The sequence below is a fragment of the Pollachius pollachius genome (assembly GCF_949987615.1).
Source record: "Pollachius pollachius genome assembly, chromosome: 8".
Taxonomy (NCBI): domain Eukaryota; kingdom Metazoa; phylum Chordata; class Actinopteri; order Gadiformes; family Gadidae; genus Pollachius; species Pollachius pollachius.
Genome location: NC_136941.1, coordinates 23,772,964 through 23,793,981, shown reverse-complemented (window position 1 = coordinate 23,793,981; position 21,018 = coordinate 23,772,964). Strand labels below are relative to the sequence as shown.

Genomic DNA, 21,018 nt, shown 5'->3' with positions numbered 1-21,018 from the left:
ATGCGTAGCCCTAGGCGTTACTCTCCCGAGTGTCTGCGAAGAGGACTGAACTTCCCTGTGGGGTCCGGGATGTACCACCTCTCCCAGACGTCAGAGTAGGCTGACTTCACCCCCCAGGGTTTGTAATGTCCGTTCCAGTGGAGGAGCTTTGCTGCCTTCACAAACTGGGCTGAGTATCGCTGGCCACCCCCTGTGGAGCCTTAAATATGCAGTATATTAAATACACGCTATAGAGCAGCACAGTCTTATAGTGTATAAATATAAGGTGTACTTTAACTAGGATTGCATGTAAAAGAAGTGGGGTGGAGTGTAATCTTTTATCACAATATGGGCCTGTGGCAGAGAGCCTCTCATCTTTAATGAAAGGCTCTCTAGACTAGTGATGGACAGCAACATTTGTCTAGGTCAATCTGAATGTTCTGAAAATAAAGTACAGTTTGATTCAATAGAAAAGCCAGTGCAGTTGAACACAGATTGTTTCTCGTCAGTGGCTGAAGTACTTACCAAGGTGCCTGACGTGCCACATGGGGTCGATGGCGGAGTGATGTTTATAGAACACGATAAGAAGTGGAGGGGTGGTGATGCTGTCTGCCAATGTGTTGCTGTAAAGATCCTGCCTGGAAAATCAATTGGCATTTGATTCATTCATTAGATTGACTCCTGGGAATACTTCAGAATTCAACCTTAAGCAATTACGGTTGCACAATTGCGCAGTAATGCAAAGCTTGCCACACAAAGCAGAAGTTTTGCGTTGCATTTTTGTGTGCATAGCCAAATAAAATAAAAATGTGTTGCAATGACACAATCAGTGCAAGTTTCACACATTTTTTTCCCAAACCACTTGAAGAAGAGGTAAATGCAATCCCCATCGAGGTATTTGATGGACAACCCTACCCAAAGCGTCACTATAAGCACGCTTCAACAATCTGCAAATGAAAAATGACCCCAAAACGAACGCCATCTTGTCCCAACCAAGCCAGACAGGAGCACCTGCTAGACTCACTGTGCATTGAGCTCCATCCAGTGCTCCAGCTGGCTGGAGATGTTCTGGTTCCTCCACTCGGTGAGGTTCGCTATGATGACCCCGGGGTTGAAGGAGCACGTCTTGGCCCTCATCGCCAGCTTCTTGATGGCTTCCTTCTTGAAGTCCAGGAAGCCGATGTAGTAATTCTGATGGACACACTCAGTTCAGTGAGGGGTGGGTTAAAGAGTGCCGGAGCGGTTTACCAGCCGTCTGGCGTGTCCTCACCAACCTGGTTCCCAGCCCCGTGTACGATGCCCTTGATGGAGGCTGAATCACAGTCATCTGAAAAGGCCGCTGCGTGTCCCTGTTTCAAGCTGGTTTCATAAAGGTCTTTAATATCTCCTAAAGACAAAGATCATATGTAAGATGCAGTTATTATGAAGTAGAGCAACAGCTCTTGAACAGGATTTCTATTTTGGACTAATGATATTTCTGGAAATTGATAACTGTAGCGGATTTTAGCGGATAATTTGTGACATAAGAAACGGCAGTTCTAATATGAACCCTTGAGTACGAAAGCAAGATAACAGGAGAATTAAGGCATAAATAAGGAATCATTCACTGTCTTTTACCTTGCACAATGACATCATCGTCTAGATAGATGGCTTTCTCAGCTTCAGGTAAGTAGAAGGACAGATAAAACCTAGCAAACGTTAACTGGGACAACATAAAATTTGTTTTAAAAGAAAAAGTGGATTCAATCAGTTCCCATTGTCTTTAGTAAGAGTGAATGTGTTACCGGTTTCACGGTTTCCAGTCTCTTGGGATCTTTTGATATCTTGCCATTTAGGACATCAGGTTTGAAAACAGTTATCTTGTACTTGACCTTGTTGAGCCTGGTCCTACTCAACCACTCCCTGAAGACAGATACAAAGGATTAATGCCAAGCCAAAGATGCAAGCTATTTATGCCAATTTAAGTCGTTTTTAGAAAAACAATCGTTCGGTTGACCTAGATAGTTTAGTCATGACAGTAGGCCTACTGCACGTTTGTGTTTTGTCTCACTGTAGATGATCCACTGTGTCGTTGAGGGCCACTATGTGGAACACCACGTTGGCTTTGGTGTTCTGATAGATGCTGTTTATTGCCGCCACCACAGCACCCAGTCTCTCCTCAGAGGCAGTGATGACAACAGGGATCTCATCCCCTGTCCTTATTGAGTCTGCTCTGACACTAGGGGACACGTCCGATTCAAAGGGAAGGATCACCCCAGAAACTGAATCTAGAAAATATGGAATGGTAACAGAGTTGAATTTGATCATCGTCATGGACATGAGAGTACCGCATAGAAAACACAAAACAACTTAGAAGACAGAATCAGCACATTGAACACACAAGTTCTAATTGGCACACATAAAACATACCTGGAGTTTTTTTCTTTAAAAAGTCATTAAGATTTAAGAGATTTCGTTGAATTACAATCAAGAAGGCGACTACCAGCAGCACCAGAATCACCACATTCACTGAAAGACAAAACCACTTGTTACCTGAAGAAAACACAGCCGTAAATTATGTTACATTGTGTTGGGGAGTAAAGACATTTTGAATGAACCCATGTGTTTAATCTGACATAATCCTTACTAAGAAATTAAAATTGCTCCAATACATTGATTTTAAACGTGGAAACAAAAACTAAAAGTAAAAAAAGCACTATTCGGACTTAACTTACCTCTCCTCAATGTCATGATGTAAACTGTTCATTACCCCTTAATCGTGATCAGTAGGATGAAACACTAGTGCAGTTATATTATATTATATTATATTTCACCAAACAGTGGATCGCCTGTTGTGAAGCTTAGTCTGGTATCTGCATCGCGCACAGAATTTAGCCAATAAAAGATGGCTAAATTAAATTAAAACTGGCCCAACTAAATGTATGATGGGTATGGTTTACATGCTCCCGTTTTACTAAATATAAACAGACGCACAAAGCAAACACTGCCAATTGCCAACTCAACCTCAGGCTTATTCCAAAACTGCAGTAATAGATGGCTATATCCGTGCCTGCTATACATATTATTGAATACAGCTGTTGTATGTAATACGAACATGATTTAATTCTAAATAAGGTAGATGCTGTATATTTAAATATTTTAATATTGCTTAGAATCGGGTCAAAATGTATATATTTTTTGTGTTAAGTTGTGCTAATGTTAGGCAGCCTATCGGACGACCCGAGGACCCGGACCAGCCATCCCAGACCTCTAGCTAAACGGAGGGGCTTCAGCCCATGAAGCTATGCTTCAGCCCTGGTTTTTGTCATGGTTTGTACACATCCTCAGCCAATCCGAATAGTTAAACGATCTGCGAACCTGCGCAGTTCGGTTTTTTCGTCGGTCCTGCACAAAGTTATACGTAGCGTTTGGACACCGGAAGTAAAATCTATTTTTGCGAGAACTGTTGTTATAATTCATCGCTATGTTTTCAAAATTCAACTCCATTCCAACACATATGGTACGTTTTGAAGTGCTACTGAAGGTTATGTCTGCTCAAATATCTAGATCCATATTATTTTTGCTCTAAAGAGTATAGTACTTGCCATGCTTTTTTGTATCTCATTTTTGTTGAGCCAAAGCAGACTCTACTATTATATATATACTATTTAGATGATCAAATGCATTCATTATGAATACATTCATAAAGCATAGCTAAGTACACTTTACTAATGTTGAATACATTCCTATCTTTCTTTGGTTGCTTGTTCTGCAACGTGCAAACATCATTCTGCTCCATGTGCAGATAGTTATACATCTATATATCTATAAACCATATATATCTGACCATATTTTAATGTTTCTGGGATGTATGGCACTTTTGTATGATTCCCATGTTCATACAAATCTAGCAACGAGCCAAAACTATTTTACAAGGCTATATCAATGTATTTGTGAGCTACGATTACTGCTGTGCTTGTTTCATGTCGAAAAATATGTTTTAACTTCCAGGACTATAAAGGCCAGAAGTTGGCTGAGCAGATCTTCCAGGGAATAGTACTTGTATCTGCGGTAAGAAACCTATATTAACACCTGCATTCATGATGTGTGCATGCATTGAATGATTAATCCTTATGCTTATGTGTTGTCCTCCAGGTGATCGGGTTTATCTATGGTCTCGTTATTGAACAGTTTGGCTGGACAGTTTATATAGTACTGGCTGGTTTTGCTATATCTTGTGTGGTAAGTTATTTTCCTTTGTCTATTTAAATGTAGTCTCTTCAACCCCAAACTTATTTGAAGATGCAACATTTCGAGCCACATATTACAAAGTATTTTACAATACTTAATCCAACCAATAATTTAAATGAAGAAGAACCTCATTCTACATATAAAATGTACCTCTGTTATCCTTTCAGCTGACCCTGCCTCCATGGCCGATGTACAGGAGGAGCCCTCTGGCCTGGCAGCCGGCGCTACCAGAGAGCCCCGTGGAAACCGCTCTGAAACCAGAAACCCTCAAGAAGAAGAAACACAAATAATACCTCCCCACCTGGTGATCCCCGATACATTGGTTTGGTGTGATTTTGTAAGGGATGATATTTTGATTCACATTTGAAGGTGGACTTTGTTACAATGCTAGTCACTTGTTGATGAACTGTCTGTCAAAATTAATAAATACATAAGTGAAAATATTTGAGTAAAGTATCCCTATTCAATTATATTGTTTTTAATAATATACAGATCTTAAAGGAGCTCTAGATATGATTTGAATAGCTATAATTGTCGTTTAATTTGGTCAAAATGCCATATCTACCACCAGCTTTAGTATTAGTGAGTGAAATGAGCTGAGGCAAATTTCTGACAGAGCAGAGCTCTTCCCTGACTTGCTCAGGGAGTCAATCTTGGCTCATCCTCATCTTCCAAACCGCTTATCTATTCCCGGGCCACATTGACCAGCTCTGACAGTCCATCACATTCACACATACAGCATCATCATAGCTCCACCACAGGTGGAAGAAAAGAGTTCTCAATTGACAACAGAAAAGCTCAGAATAACCCTCTAGTGGGCACCCCACATTTCTTGGCTAACTGTCTCTGATGGCTATCAGATCAGTGATTGCTGGCAGGTGAGTTTTGTCTATCCATCCAACCAACACCTTGTGCTTGTTTAGTCGTTTTGGCCCACTACTGCTTGGATGATGGAGAAATGCATATAAAAGGGAATACCCCAAGGTGTTATTGCTGCAAAGTTTTCAGCATGTAAATGTGTTAAGTTGCATTCTTAATATGAAAAAGGTAACAAATTCCTAAAGTTTATTTGAGACTCTTATAGACTTGTAGATAATCACAGAAAACCTACATAACTTGAAAAGCAGCACAACCGTGATCTATGCCCTTCATTAAAAGGTAAAGCATTCAGATAATAGCTTGCATTCCAGCCTTAATTATAAAATTCTAAACTTTATAGTAACACATACTGCTGAAGTTGACACTACCAAAAAAAACTAAAGATTCATAATCGTTGCATAGTTATAATACTAAACATATCTCAGAGGTTGTGCAAAAAATGGGACACAATTAAAAAAATATTAGATAACAGTAACACATCTTGAACATAGGAACAACTACACAACATCATCTTAGGTTAGACATGGATAGATTTTGTTTTTCATCCCTTGAAGGAAATGTCTTCAAAGAACTTCAGCTGCCTCACCATCACAGCATAGGCCAGGTACTTCTCTTCTCCCATTTGTTCACGAAGGCACACCTGTGAGAAAATTGTTCAAATATTTTTTATACAATGTGAATTGTCATCGGGGTATATAAAATAATTGAGAGGACTACATTCTCTATTATGTTTTTAAACTACACGCAAAAGTCAACCAATTGAACCCCATCAGAACACCCCGTTATTTAATACAAAGGCAAACTTCAAGGGATTTAAATTAAAACATGAATTTAGGGATGCTACTTATATGCAATGCTTTGTATAGGTGTAGGTGGTCCTGAAGGTTTGTCGGCGGCGTGTCATATGAGCTGCTTGGTTCCAGTCCCTACTTGTCGTTTGTGGTCATCCTCCTCCTCCATGAGCTCCAGGACTTTGTCCAGCAGCTTGACCCCCAGGCCTTTCACAACATCCGTCCTCAGGTACTCGATGGCCCTCCGAATCTTTGCCGGCCCTGAGGTGGTGCCTACAACAGGTACATGTTAACTTTACTTTGAGGTTCAAGCCCCAATGCACCTGCTCATTTAACCAAAAAACAAGCAGTTAGTTATAGTTGACATGTCTCAAAAAAACGGATCCCTATAATAATATCACAAAATGAGATAACCTTTTTTACTTTACTTCTAGTTAGAAGGCATCTGCAAAAGGCACCTATTCTTGCACTTAGAGATAGCTCTCTTCTTCTGTACAATTGAAATCGCCGGACTTCTCTATCTCTACTCTTGCAGACATGTCCACTCCACGATAGTGTATTGCAAATACACTTGGCCTCTCCTGTCAGCCACAACCAATCCATGACTCATGACGTTTCTGTCGACTCACCTGTGTTTTGTTAATATCAGACCTGGAATCCTTTCTTGTTCCCGCCCAGGATGTGAGCATTTCCCTTCATGTAATCATGTAAGCCCATTGTCTCTATGAAGACTATTTTGAATTGCTGCCTGTGTGCCTTCCCATTACCATGCTCCATTAAATACTTTGCTGTCTACAACACAACACATGTGAGGGCATGAGAATAATGAAAGCATCCAGCTTACCCAATGGTAAATCATTGAGTGGAAAGTCGGTTTGCTCCCAAGCCTTCCCGTGAAGCACCAGCGTGTCCCTGTACTTCCTGTTGAGTTTAAACTCTGGCAAGGCAGTGCTTTCGCACATGATGTCGTTAACACGTTCTCGGCCATCCATTCGTAATGTCTGGGTCATCATCTGAACCAGATCATGCATGTCGGTAGATTCAGTCTTCCTGCTTAGAAGGAATGAAGGAGGAAAAATATTGTAAATGACTGATTCAAAAAATCCTAGCTGAGTGGTGGTTCCAACCTTTTAGGGCCTGTGAGCCAAAATGAACCCATATTAACCCACATTAAGGGCCCCAACTCCTTAGAGTTACCGACCAACATTTGCCTGCAATATCAATGTAACATAGAGTTTAGATTCTCTGCCCGAGCCCGAGCCCGAGCCCAACCCAACCCAACCCGGCCCGGATATTTCTCACCACTATCCTCGGGCCGGGTCGGGCCGCCATATACATTGATGGAGCTGATTTAGAGAGAGTCTCTTGCTCCAAGTTCCTCGATGTGTTAATCAAAGATGACCTCACCTGGTCCAGGCAGACTCAGCGGTGAAAAATGCTCAGAAGCACCTATGTTTCCTGAGGAGACTCAATACGTTTGGCATGTCTGGAAAAACTCTCACAAACTTTTACAGGTGCACCATTGAGAGCATCCTCTCTGGCACATAACTGCCTGGTAAAGCAGCTGCTCTGCTGCTGATCGCAAGGTCCTCCAGAGGGTGGGGAAGACAACAAAACACATCATCGGTGGCCAGCTTCCTTCCGTGCAAAGCATCAACCGAAAAACGCTGCCTCAGAAAAGCACAGAACTTATCAAAGACCACCCAGGCTATGGACTATTCACACTGCTGCCGTCTGGTAGAAGCTACCGAAGCATACAGGCACGGGGTACCAGACTCACGCAACAGTTTTTACCCCCCGGCGATCAGGCTTCTTAACCAGCAACCTTAAACACAACAATGAAAACAACACAGATCAAGCAGTCTTGATCTGACAAGGGCTGTAGATCTAATTGGTGCCCTTAAAGACACATTGAAAAGCTACAGAAGTGAAGCTTACTTTAGTGAGCTATGGAAAGAAATCAAAGAACTTTAAGAGCACTGCAAAATCAGCACCGAGAGTATAAGTAAGAGACAGCCTAAAGCCAGTTCTGGATTTGTTGACTATCTAATAATGAGCTCTGTCGGACAGAGGTACAGTGACCAACAGAGTAATGAGGGCTTCAATATAGCTTTCTTTTACCAGGTACTCGACTGTCTCACAGCTGAGCTGCATCGGCGTTTTTCAAAGAACTGTGAGATAATGCAAGGGGTCCAGTCTCTTGACCCAAACAGTTCAACATTCTTGAAAGAGGAGCCTCTGTTTGCATTTGAACAGACATTTGAGTCAGATTTAGAAGACCTCAAACTTGAGGTTCACCAGGGCAGACGGCTTCTCCAGAGGAGAGACAAAAGTGGAGTAGACAGGCCATCTATTCTACTTGATTTTGTTGTGTTTCTCGAACCTTATAAAGATGTCTTCCACAAGTTATTCAGACTTTGTAAAATTTCAGTTGTTATTCCAGTCAGTACTGCGTCCTTTGAGAGAAGTTTCTCTGCTTTTGAAACTGATTAAAAACCACCTCAGGACAACATGGCTGATGATAGGTTAAGTCACCTTGGCATACTTAGTATTGAATCAAGGAGGGCACATACCGTCAACATGAATGATTTTGTAAAACATTTTGCCAGTTCTCACAAGAACAGAAGACTTCTAAAGCTTTCCGGAGATAGTTAAGCACTTTGCTGTACATATCTTGGTGCCTATGGTCATGTTCAATGTATACCTAGATGGTGGTCATGTTTGAAACCTACCTGTTATGTAAAATTGAAAAGATTTTTGTAATTGATTATGTTTTATGATTATCTGGTTTGTATAGGCCTTTTGCGTGCACATTTTTGCAAATTTTAGTATGCAACATTTCATAGATTTGATGTCAAATAAACTGCAACGTATTTCATCCACTAATCTCCTGTATGCTTGTGCTTTACTTGGTGATCCAAAATCAGAATGTTAATGTAGAGAGGGGGACCCATGTCTTGCTGATAACTGCTTTTGTGATCACGATAGTGAGTGAGTGAGTGAGTGAGTAAGAGAGAGAGACATCTGGGTTATGAAAAAATAATAATAATAAAAAGAAAATAATAGTATTATAATACATTTGATGTGTAAATCACTTTTCGTTTGTACAATCTCAGAGCGCATACAACGTGAGTGCATTAACATTTAAAACAACAATACACAAAACAACAAGAAGACTACCGGAAGGACTGTGAAGGGGTGAGTTTCAAAGCTGATTGGTTTGGTTGCTCAATGGCCGACAGGGCCGGGGGTTGAGTGGCCTATTGTTTTCTTTTTTTTAAGTGGCCCACTATGAAAAGTAATTGAGGACCCCTGCTCCACAGCTTTTAAGTCAGCCAGTTGCCAACCTCCCATTTGGCATACCAGGTGACCCCAAGTGAAGTCTTGACCAAATCCAGAATATTAGCCTGAGATGAAAGCTATGAGATAAAAAACACTGAGGCAAGACACTGCAGTCATTCCCACTGCGTTAACCGCCCTTACCCTTCTCTGCCATCGCCCTCCGAGCGCTCTGTGGAGCTTGTGGACGAGCTGCAGTCCTCCTCCTCTGACCGCTGGTCATGTAGACGCTCGTTCTGGAGGCAAACACAACTGGTTACTTATTAAGGACTAAGAAAGCCTTGTTATCCGATATCATGTCAATCAAAGTCTTCATCCACACATGGAAAGCTCTGTGGACGTCTACCTGACTGAGCGGGTCGCCAGAATCGGAGACCGATCTGCAGGCACGGCCATCCTGCTGCCTGCTCTGATAGGTTGTGACGTCGTACGACGCCCGTCTCACAGAATGGACAACTGCGGAAGACAGACATCGGCGTGAGCGGAAAAATGTACACCTCTGGATAAGTTATTGGATGGGGTTCATTGTTCTAACTATCCATAGCAAAAGATTAGGACGATCAATGCATTTTTGGAAACTAGTTGAATCAATTATTGATTCTTAACCTCACATTGCTTAGGTTTGATTTTCACTTCTCCAGGTTATATTTCCAACGGGGTTTTCCACCATTGACCTCCTGCCAAACGCCCTCCTGCTTTCTACCAGGCCGCCACGCTCTACTGGACCGGCTGTTTTAGGCTTTCTTTCTATTCTTCCACATGGATTAAAGGTGATTCACCTGGCTGGATGGCCTGTTCCTGGGACTGCCTCAGCCTTCTTCTCTCTCTAGCCGACAGAGGGCGCGCCTAAACAAAAACAAAACAGTTATAATAGCCAACACCCAGCGGCCCCAGACCGGGTTCGGCTTAAGGCCCTTCTTACCTGTGGAGGTGCCAGTAGTCCACCACTGGAGGGACTAGTGGATGACGATGACGAGGTGGCCGTGGTGGTCTTCTTCTTCTCTGTGTTCACCCTGCTTCTCTTCCTCCGGTCCGCAGCTGGGGTCTGGGCCGGAGGGGGGGGCAGCGGCCTGGCAGAGAGCGACCTGGACTAATGATGGAGGTATTATAGGTTAATATGCTAATATATATGGCCATGAAATATACTGCCAAAAAGTATTTGAAGCTATTGAAGATTATGATGCTTAATGGTGTTTGATGATTTGATCAATACCTTTAATATAATGCCACCTAATCTAAGAATGCATGATTATGCATCCGTAGATGCTGTCTTCTGTGGCATTTGACAGAATCTGAGACGTTTTCATTTGAAATGCATTGCATTGACGGTGCAAGAGCTTATTGCTTGACACGCGTCCATGCTGGTGGATAGCTTTGGAGGACTTTTCAGCGCTCACTTGTAGGAAACTTCTTATTCGATTAAAACAGTTTGAAAGACATTTTTCCTTTTTTAGTTCAAAGCTCATATCCAGGCAAAGTGTACCAGGGCAGATATGTTGTGAAACCCCGGGCTGAGGCCTCGTACCTTGAGCTGATCCACGAGCGTGCGCCCGTCCTCCTTCTGTCCGTGCTGCTGGGACATGGAGGGCTCCCCGGAGGAGTGAGGGCCCGTGAGTACCGGAGCACAGCGTCCGCCCCACCCAGATACTGGATGTGAGGGTGGGCTTGTGTCTTCATGTTGTTCCTAAAGAAACACAAATACCTGGATTGTTTGTTTTCCTTACATTGGTAAAGACTACCTGTGTATGGAACTTGACTTTATCAATCTTAACCTCAATCTCAATATACAAATATTGGGATTAAGATTCCTTAATCCTTAACACTCACCATAGCTGCAGTGGCTGGAAATGGCTCCAGTAGCTTTTCCGTTGATTCTAGGATCTCCTAAAGAGGCAGAGGTGGCGTTTAGGTGAGTCTCAGTTCTGAATAACCACGGTCAAACAAACCGCCAACACTCACTTGGCCGTTGGAGGGGTTCTCCGCAGCTCCCTTCTCATCGTCTGCAGAGCTGTGGACCCCCGCACTGCTCAGAGTCGCGCCGAGACACAGCTGGGGGTTCCCAAGCGCCGACTCTTTCAGCAGCTCCATGGTGTCGTCCTTGTCATCTGCACCCGAGGGTGACGGCTTATCGCTTTGGGCTTCCGCCGCGAGCGAGCGGCCGGGCGACCCCCTGCCCCTTCCCTCCTCCTCCTCCTCCCCTCCTCCTCCTCCTCCCCCCCAGCACCCGTCCCCCGCCACGTCGTGGGGGGAGAGGCGCCGGGTGGGAGGCCGCCGGGACGGCTCCGGTTTCCTCTTGTGCTTGCGGTCCCTGGGGGCATCGCCGGGGGCGGGCACTGCCGAAGGGGGCCGCCGGTCTGGGCTCTCCGCTGGCCCCTCCCCTCCGCCGGGCTGCTGCTGCTGCTGCTGGACTGGTTCAATATCAATAGCGATGCTGCTGACGGTCGCCAGGCGGCTGGAGAAGGAGCCGGCTCTGGGGGCGGGGTCAGGTGAAGGGGAGCGGGCTGTGGGAGCGGTGCCACGGCCGTTCTGATCGCCGTCTCTCTGGGGAGAGCAGGGCCTTCGTTGTTGTTACTTGAAAAGACAAACTTACATCAAGCTGAAGGGCTTCAAACACCCGGCGCAATCTACATCAGATTCCTGAAATGGACTTTTAGGAACGGAATAAAAATACGAAGTGAAAATAGAGTGAATTATATCATGATTCTAATTATGAATCTAATGTTATTATTATGTATGCATACACAAACTCTCCACCGGCGGGATACGCAGCACACACATCTTCTATGGAGCCATCTATTTTTCCGGAGTATTTCGTAGTATTCTGGAGTATACCGGAATACACGGGAGTATCCTGCTCACCCTTGGGGGCCGGGTGAGGGGCGGGCCGGGGGGACTCTTCGGGGGTCTCTTTGGCTGAGGGGAGACACCAGACCCCGCTCTGCAGCACACAGCGTCCCCGGCCCCGTCCACAGCCTTCCTTCTGGACTTGGCGGTTTTCCTAGAGGGACACAAAGAACACAAACCGGTCAATGAGGGACCCCCACGGCCATTATTGTGATACAGCAGAAAAAGAAAGAGCCATAGAGAAAATAAAAATGTTGTACAAATTAGAAGAAAGTGAATAAGAATGAAAACTACAGGACAGAAATAAAGAATGAAAGAAAGTTACATTGTTTACAGAGAAACTGTGGATTACAAACATGCATTACAGTAAGTGAGGAACTATAATAATAATAATAATAATAATAAAGAGAGAGAGATACATGGCTGATAGATTCTTGGTAACATCAGGAGAGATAAAAGTAAGGATGAATCCCGTTTTGAGAGATCAACCTACTCCTTGGTGGCCTCCAGGAACATGGCGATCTGCCGCTTGATGTAGGGCTCTCTGAGGATGAGCTTCACATCGGGACGCTCCTCCGGCCTCTTGCACAGCATGCTCCTAATCAGCTCGCCCAGTAGGGGGTCGTACTGCCCCGGCATCTGAGGCAGCTGGCGGGACATCCAGGGGAAACCATTAACAATGAATAGTCAAACCATGACATGCTGCATTACATTATTAACTCTGCAATATTCATTAACGTCAAAGCCCATGGGGGGAGAGAGGAGGGAGAAAAGGGAAGAAATAAGGGAACATATATTGGTCAACATTTCTAAACTATTTGATCACTGTTTCTGGGCATTGTCAATCAGATTAAACTAAAGCTGAACATACTATAGGTAACACGTTACTTACCTTCCCTTGTACAATGCGGTAAACCAGCGAGTTCATATCCTTGGCATTGAAGGCGTGCTTCAGTGTCGACATTTCATACACACAGCATCCCAACGCCCATACATCTGACTGGAGATATAAACATCATATTGCATGAGAGACAATCATACAGATTTGGAAACAAACCTAAAAACTCATACACAATATGTCTAATCCCCATTGATCAAACAATATCTTAATAATACAATAACACTTAATGTGTGTATCCATTAAAGAAGACATTTATGTACCCAGTTAAGAGGCGCCCTCAGCCTGTATACCTTGTGATTATAGGGTTTATTAGAGAAGAGCTCAGGGCTCATGTAGTACGGCGTTCCTATCAGGGTGCTGGCCATGTCGTTCTGGTTCTCCAGGACCCTGGCGATGCCCAGGTCTCCCACCTTGATGATGTTGGTCTTGGTCAGGAAGATGTTCTGGGTCTTAAGGTCCCGGTGAAGGATGTGCTCATCATGCAGATACTGTTCAATCAGATAGTATGCTTATAAACATATTGAGAGGAAACACATCTTACCTGACTTTTTAGTTTTTTTATAAAGTACTATTAAAGCAGGGGTAGTAGTTATGTCGCAGGGTTGAACAGGAGTGATTTAGAGTTTGTTTTCTTGTTTATGCAATAACCCACTTCACTGTTGTGCATATGTAGTACACTACAACCTGAAGGCTTTTAGGATATAGCCTACCTGGAGCGCCATGGCAATCTGGACAAACCACTCCACCACCTGCTTCTCGGGTAGGAGTTCACCCTTCTGCTGCTTGAGCCTGTGGTACAGGTCCCCGCCCTCGCAGAAGCCCATGACGATATAGAGCTGGCAGTCCTCGCCCTCCCAGGACTCCCGGTACGTCACGATGTTGGGGTGATGCAGACGGGACAGCAGCTTGGCCTCCTGCTCCGCTGCACGTCTCTCCCGCTTGGTGGATTTGGTCAGGTTCAACTTCTTGATGACGTACTGGGGTGCGGATAGGGGGGAGGGAGCAGCCAATGAACAAGAGGAAGTGAATCATGTTGACTCAGGTTGGATCTGCACATTTTCAGGCCCCCTGTATCACCACTATGCGGGATGTGAATTCAACGTTAAAAGACATTTTCGAAATTATTTCTACAGTGTCGTCACATCATTATGATTGATGGGGCTGATACTGTATGATTGATGGTGCTGATACTGTATGATTGATGGGTCTGATACTGTATGATTGAGGGTGCTGATACTGTATGATTGATGGGTCTGATACTGTATGATTGAGGGTGCTGATACTGTATGATTGATGGGTCTGATACTGTATGATTGACGGTGCTGATACTGTATGATTGATGGGTCTGATACTGTATGATTGACGGTGCTGATACTGTATGATTGATGGTGCTGATACTGTATGATTGACGGTGCTGATACTGTATGATTGATGGGTCTGATACTGTATGATTGATGGTGCTGATACTGTATGATTGATGGGTCTGATACTGTATGATTGATGGGTCTGATACTGTATGATTGATGGTGCTGATACTGTATGATTGATGGTGCTGATACTGTATGATTGATGGGTCTGATACTGTATGATTGATGGGTCTGATACTGTATGATTGATGGGTCTGATACTGTATGATTGATGGTGCTGATACTGTATGATTGATGGGTCTGATACTGTATGATTGATGATGACGTAATTTGGAGCTCAAGCTCATTCTAAACCAAGATGGTTTGTTCTGTCTAGACACCGTTCTGCCATGTAAGCCCAAATGCAATTTATGTATTTATTTATATTAATTTATATAATTTCAGTTTTTGACCAGTCTGGAAGATGTCAGCATACACAGCGTGTTGTTAATGATATTCTACAATGTGCAGATGCTAGATGAGCAATGATCCTCGAGATATATATAGGGATATAACTTTGGTTCTTACCTGTTTCCGATCTGCTCTGTGTTTCACCAAGTTCACTTCTCCATAGCTCCCTTTCCCCACAACTCTGATGAACACATAGTTATTCATCACTCCTCGCAAACTGGAAGGAAAACGACCTTAAAGTTGATTCACAGTCTAAATAAATGCAATGGTTCTCCTAAGTATGTATAAGTACAATTGATAAAGCGCGTATGCATCATTGCGAATAGGATTTATTCAATCATCTGTCTGCCAGCAAGTCTTCAAAACACAGGAAGTGGTCAGTCTCTCGTTTTCCGTCACTAGGCAACTGGTTCTGCATGGCCACGTTGGCTGGAGGGGCTTCAAGACACAAATACAAGTCTTTACTGGTATTGCGCCCTCTAGGGTCCACACGTAGAACCGTTCCCAGGGGTCGAGGAAAGTCCATACAGACAGGATCAAAAAAACTCGTTCTGGTACAACCTCTTTATCAATTCAATTCAAATTCAACTAAAAAAAACTAAATTGGCATGGGTAACAAAAATATACATTGCCAAAGTATAAAACGCTAATTACAAAATACATATCAGATATTACACTATTAAATACTCAATATAAAAAAAGTAAAATGTGGGATCTTATAAAAATTCCGGTATCTCCTATCAACAAATAAATTAAAGATACCCTCTAAATACCTTTTTTTTCTTTTAAATTCTGTAGCACTTTGAGATTTTCGAATGTAAAGTGCTCTACAAATAACATGTATTATTATTATTATTATTGTTATTATTATTATTATTATTATTATTATTATTATTATTATTATAAATGCACAGTATGGACATTATGGTGGACTTCTGCAATAGTGCATTCATTTTGGAAAATTTATTCCAGTGTGATGAGTCTGTTTATGGGGAGTTTAAGGTCCTTCTCTGATCACAACAGGTGACGAAGGCGTTATCATCTCGCAACGGATCACCGCGGCAGGAGAGAGGGAGGGACTTTAGATCCATGGGTTTTGGGGCGAAAGAGAGGGAGGGACTTTAGATATATGGGTTCAGGGGCGAGAGAGAGGGAGGGACTTACGATAGTGATACTCGTTTCCGTTAACTGTTTCGTAATTGCTTTGTCAAAACTATATATTTATTATCCTTGTCCTGTTGTTTGAACTCTTGTCATGTTCCTATGCTTCTCGCTTTGGAGACGGTTAACTGGCGTAGGCTACGCCGCTCTAAGAAGTACGAGACAGGAGATTGCGTTGTGGGGTAACGCACAATTCCGCCATAGAATATGTAATATTTGCAATATATTACAGCGTTTACATCAATTATCATTCAATCTTTTTTTATGAAGATATTCATGCATGGCAAATTAGACATGATGACCCTTATTAATATTACAAAGTAATAATTAGTAATATTCGTTTTCTTCCCTTCCTTTTTTCTGCTCTGATTGTGGAGTAGGCCCTATTATGCTAAATACATGCTCTTGAATTTGACTAACTTATTTGAATTAACCTAGCTTTGTGACAATGAAAAATCGAATCATCAAGTCTCGGCACCATTGATTTCAATGTCTGTATAGAAAGAAAAAATGGATACACTGTAGACCGAATTAATTGAATCACACATAGGAACCGGGGGGGACGGAGGGGACGTGTCCCCTCCAATGTCGGAGACAGGCGCATTTGTCCCACCTAAGAATTATACCGGATCCGTCAGGTTTCCGATATGTGTCCCCCCCAATGTTAAACTCATTCCTACGCCCCTGCGTGAGGGTAAAAACAGCAGTCTGCCCCATGTATGCGCTGACAAATGTACCTGTCCTCCACAAGATGGTGTGGTTAGTCCCGTTTGGCAGTCCACCATGACATTGAGTGTGCACAGGGTAAAGCACTCAACATTAGCCAAGCTAATATTTGCAGATGGTTAGACACCAAATAAATGAATAATTGAGACATTACATAAAGGCCTAGGTAGATGGCTACCCTTCAGTGCAACATTGATGTTGGCAATGAATATAGAAATCAGAGGCACATGCAATTCGGGTTCAGGAAAAATCATTCAACTGAAATGGCAACCTGCTATCTCATTGAAAAAATCTAAGCAAATATTGACAGTGGGAGTGCTGTAGGTGTGGTATTTTTGGACCTGAGCAAAGCATTTGATATGGTTAATCATAGCGTTCTGCCCTCAAAAGTATCCTACCTCACTGAAGAAAACAACGTACCAGAGTTGGGGATAGTACCTCATCTTTCATTGGCTGCTCTGTTGGTGTAACGCAGGGCTTAATTTTAGGACCTCTGTTATTTAGCTTATATGTAAATGATCTGCCACTTGTATGTCCAGAAGTTGACACCCAAATGTACGCAGATGACACGGTCATCCTCGCACATGGAAAGAACAGATGTGAAGTGGCAGCCAAATTAACAGAAGCAATGGCCAAAATTTCTGATTGGCTCTCAGAGTCCTGCCTGACACTCAACATCAGTAAAACAGCATGCATGTACTTTTATAATAGAGAAAATGGAAATCAGCCTGATATCGTTGTTATTGGAGAAAGGATCCAGACTGTTGCAAAATGTAAACATTTAGGAATTACTGTTGACTCAGAGCTCTCCTTTAAGAAACATGTGAAGCAGGTGTGTAATACAGTCAAATTCAATTTAAAGAATTGTAGGTACGTTAGGAACCAGCTCCCTCTGGCTGCAGCAAAACTTTACATGCACTCCACAATCTTTTCACACATCTCATACTGTTTTACAAGCTGGTCACAAACTGGGAAAACAACACTTGCTCCACTGCAAACACTTTACAAGCAAACACTCAAAGCATTGGACAAAAAGCCATTCAGATATCACCACTGTGAAATAATTCAAAGACATAATCTCATGACCTTTGAAAGTTTTGTGTTTCTTGCTGATGTATGTTTAGTTGACAAAATAATGAACGATTTGGCCGCTCCTCTGTTGAATGAGTTTGTGTCACTGCACTCAGACAATGTAAGAACTAGAACCTCCAACAGAGGGGACTGTGTAGTACAGCACGGATCCACTGAGTTTGGCACATCCGTATTTTCAGTTAGAGACTCAAAGTCTTGGAACTCAGTACCAAGCGAGATAAGAGAGTGGAACACCTTTGCTGGTTTTAAATGTAAGATGAAGTCATGGCTGAAATCAACCCAAGCATGTACCCATCATGCATAGACTGTTGTCTTAATGTTGTGATGTCCTGTTGTCGTGGTGTGCTAATGTTGTGCTGTTGTTGTTGTTGTGGTGTCCTAATATTGTGATTTTATTTTCTGTATTGTGTTGTTGTGTTTTACTTTTGTAAAATTGTGTGCTATTGTTTTTATACTTCAGTGTTAGTCTGTAGTCCCTGGGCAGGACACTGCCCAGGGACTACAGACTAACACATGAAAATGAGCTTATAGCTAACTCTGGTACTGCTAATGAGCTGTGCATTGTCCCTGCTAAATAAACAGATGCATAAATAAATGAAGTTTACAGTTAATCATTTGGTGGAATGTTAGTATGTTTTGATTTTGTTCCTAAAAATAGGTGGAACAGTTAAACAACCTTTTCGTTTCTATACTATGGACAACAAAATCAACAGAAAGACCAGTCAATTTTTAAATAAAAAGTCAGTAGGCCAATTCTTTTTATGAATTTCAATGCGTAAAGAAAATATGGTTAAGGTTTCACCTTAAACTGTGAGTATCCATCCATGCATGTACATATCCAGAGATGTACTTATGTAGTCCAGCCTAATATAATCATTATTATTATTTTAGCAGTTGTAGTATTATAAGGCCTATAATCAAAATGGGAAAACAAATGTCAGGTAAGAGTAAAACATCTAGGTTAAATTAGGGACATTACAACTTTCTCATCAAACAAAATAATTAAAATTATTTATCTCAGAAACCACATTGCCAGCAGAAGCCTCTTGTTTACCTGTGCGCCGCCCGAACGCCGGCGGTGATGATTGGTCACTTTGAGTGTATGTGTGTCGCCGTGTGACGTCACGGGGAGTGCTGCTCCTGCTGCTGCTCGAGCGGTTGTCCGGTACTACAGTTCCTCCGCGAGCGCTCGGAGTTGAACAGACACTCTTCCTCGAGACTCGACCTTTGAGACCGACACGCTGCAGGTAGGTGCTCTTTACATGGCTGACACTCGAAATGTAGGAGGTTTTGGTTCAAATTGTGTAATTTGTATTCGTAAGGAGAATCCATTATTTGTATATAAGCGTAATCAAGGAAGACACCGAAGGGGTTTCAACAATTATTCTGAATAAACAGTGCCCAGCGGACGGTGGAATCAGAGCGTGCAGCTCTAACTCTTTCACATCTCATTGGACTATTGAGCCTGAATGCAACTTGGGAAAAAATGTAGTTTTGATGACCCGATTGACATAATGGATGCTATTAAACAGACTAGAACTGAAACCCTCCTCTTTATCTACTCTATCTTCAGCTCAGCTTTCTTCTCTTCACCGCCCCCCCCCCCCCCCCCCCCATGTTCATGTGTTCATGTGCCCCCGCCATAAACATTGGGCCATAAACGATCCTTTACTATTAACTGTAAACTCTCATTAATGGCCGCAGCTTACAAGGAGAAGTCCGCTTATGAATTAATAAGCTTGCTTTGAAAGGAGATTTGTCCTGTGTCACTTACACTCTCAAGTCCTACGAGAAGGCTGTGCGGAATCACACTGGTTATAGTCGTGGGGTAATTTAGGCACCCAGCCAGTCACTCAGCCAGTCAGTCAGCCTGTCAACCAGCCAGTCAGTCAGCCAGCCAGACAGTCAGTAACACAGTCAGTCAGTCAGCAAACCAGCCAGCCAAGCAGAGAGACGGCAGATGTTTTGATGTTGACTGTGATATTGAGGGGAGTTATAGCACACAGCTGCCAAATGGTTAAGGGTAAGTAGAGGGAACCTGTTGGTTGGTTTTCTCATAGTTATACTTATAGTTAACGTGGTTGTATTACATATGTAATTGCTTTTTATATTCTTCGTAGTAGTATTTTTATTGTTGTATTATTTTAATTTCTGAATGTTCGATGATTATAATATTTATGGTACTAAGGGTTAATGGGTGAAATGATTTTAAAGGTTAATCGATTATCCAACATGAGTTAGAACAGAGGGATTTGGGTGTACACTTTAAAAGGCAATGGCAACTCATTTCATTTGGCTATATCAATGGCTTCATCTAAGCTAGGCTTTCAAAAGTGTTATTATCTTGGATAACATCACATTTGTTATGATGATGACGCTTTATATTCCGGATAATAAGATGACGTTCCCAGCCTCATTCGGTCTCAAGAGATGTCAACAGAGAGAACCGGTTCAAAGTATGGAAAGTAACAAAGTATGTCAAATTACAATCAGACTTCCATGAGAGGAGGGGGCTTGAGTCTTGTGGTTTATCTGTAATCTTTGTGTACACTATGACAGCAGAATTGATCAGAACTTGGCAGGATTCAGAGCCACGCGACTGCGTAGGAGTTAGGATGACTGGGGTTGGGAGGGTCCAGAGAGCATGGCTCACAACGATGTTCATTTGCAAATGTGCACCACAGCCGATCCGCTAATGGGCTGCTAGGGTAATTTAAAATGAGGATTTGTATTCACACAAATAAATCAAATGTCAATGTGAAATGTATATTACATGAAATCCTTTTGATATTTTGATAGATCCTTTTCTTTTCTTAAAGTCAAATGAAACAGTTGAGAGAACAACAACTAAATGAATAAGAGGATCTCTATCTGCTGGCGGCTCTCTCCTTGTTTGTCTATTCTCTATCTCTTTCCTTCCGCTTTTCAATATGCACGCCCTCTAATGCTTCATATTGTGTATGGTAAACAACCTTTTATTGAAGTCAATCATTATTTTCCTTGTGTCGCAGAACATTTTCGGGGCTCAGAAATAGTACTAGCCTACTGCCAAGAATATTAACTAACCAACAACTGATGTTTCCTTTAGTAAAACAGGTTTACGTTATCAAAACTCTGTACAATATCCAGTTTTGTTTGCTTTTGTTGTTTCTATCTTCTTGCTAGAAGCGTTATCCATGAAACGTCACCCTGCCTAGTGCTCAACACACTCAACTGGTCATAAGGCCACATTTGACTTTACAGCACGTGTGTGTGTGTG

The 21,018-nt window shown here is 42.6% G+C and overlaps 4 protein-coding genes across 5 annotated transcripts in view; 2 read left to right on the top strand and 2 right to left on the bottom strand.

Annotated features, from left to right (window-relative positions):
- Positions 1-12: 12 nt before the first annotated feature.
- On the bottom strand, positions 13-2,955 carry glt8d1 (glycosyltransferase 8 domain containing 1). The gene is made up of 9 exons (XM_079741075.1): positions 2,694-2,955; positions 2,389-2,487; positions 2,030-2,246; positions 1,764-1,881; positions 1,597-1,681; positions 1,254-1,366; positions 1,004-1,170; positions 505-617; positions 13-199 (listed from the first exon to the last, which is right to left on the bottom strand). The coding sequence occupies exons 1-9, from the start codon at positions 2,707-2,709 to the stop codon at positions 18-20; spliced, it is 1,110 nt and encodes a 369-aa protein (XP_079597201.1). The 5' UTR covers positions 2,710-2,955; the 3' UTR covers positions 13-17.
- Positions 2,956-3,354: 399 nt separating this feature from the next.
- On the top strand, positions 3,355-4,652 carry spcs1 (signal peptidase complex subunit 1). Its single transcript, XM_079742052.1, has 4 exons — positions 3,355-3,478; positions 3,970-4,029; positions 4,114-4,200; positions 4,377-4,652. The coding sequence occupies exons 1-4, from the start codon at positions 3,443-3,445 to the stop codon at positions 4,497-4,499; spliced, it is 306 nt and encodes a 101-aa protein (XP_079598178.1). The 5' UTR covers positions 3,355-3,442; the 3' UTR covers positions 4,500-4,652.
- An 869-nt stretch (positions 4,653-5,521) lies between these two features.
- On the bottom strand, positions 5,522-15,052 carry nek4 (NIMA-related kinase 4). Its single transcript, XM_079741188.1, has 17 exons — positions 14,898-15,052; positions 13,674-13,940; positions 13,254-13,451; positions 12,955-13,062; positions 12,556-12,710; positions 12,078-12,216; positions 11,443-11,759; positions 11,178-11,349; positions 11,046-11,102; positions 10,744-10,902; positions 10,141-10,308; positions 9,998-10,064; positions 9,565-9,674; positions 9,363-9,454; positions 6,724-6,929; positions 6,019-6,152; positions 5,522-5,728 (listed from the first exon to the last, which is right to left on the bottom strand). The coding sequence occupies exons 1-17, from the start codon at positions 14,982-14,984 to the stop codon at positions 5,630-5,632; spliced, it is 2,535 nt and encodes an 844-aa protein (XP_079597314.1). The 5' UTR covers positions 14,985-15,052; the 3' UTR covers positions 5,522-5,629.
- A 3,866-nt stretch (positions 15,053-18,918) lies between these two features.
- Positions 18,919-21,018, top strand: part of camk1b (calcium/calmodulin-dependent protein kinase Ib) — a 36,961-nt gene continuing 34,861 nt past the window's right edge. The window contains exon 1 of one of the 2 annotated variants that reach the window (XM_079741137.1): positions 18,919-19,006. The gene's annotated coding sequence lies outside the window, so the exon portion shown is untranslated. The remainder of the gene's footprint in view (positions 19,007-21,018) is intronic. The other variant, XM_079741136.1, reaches the window with a different exon arrangement.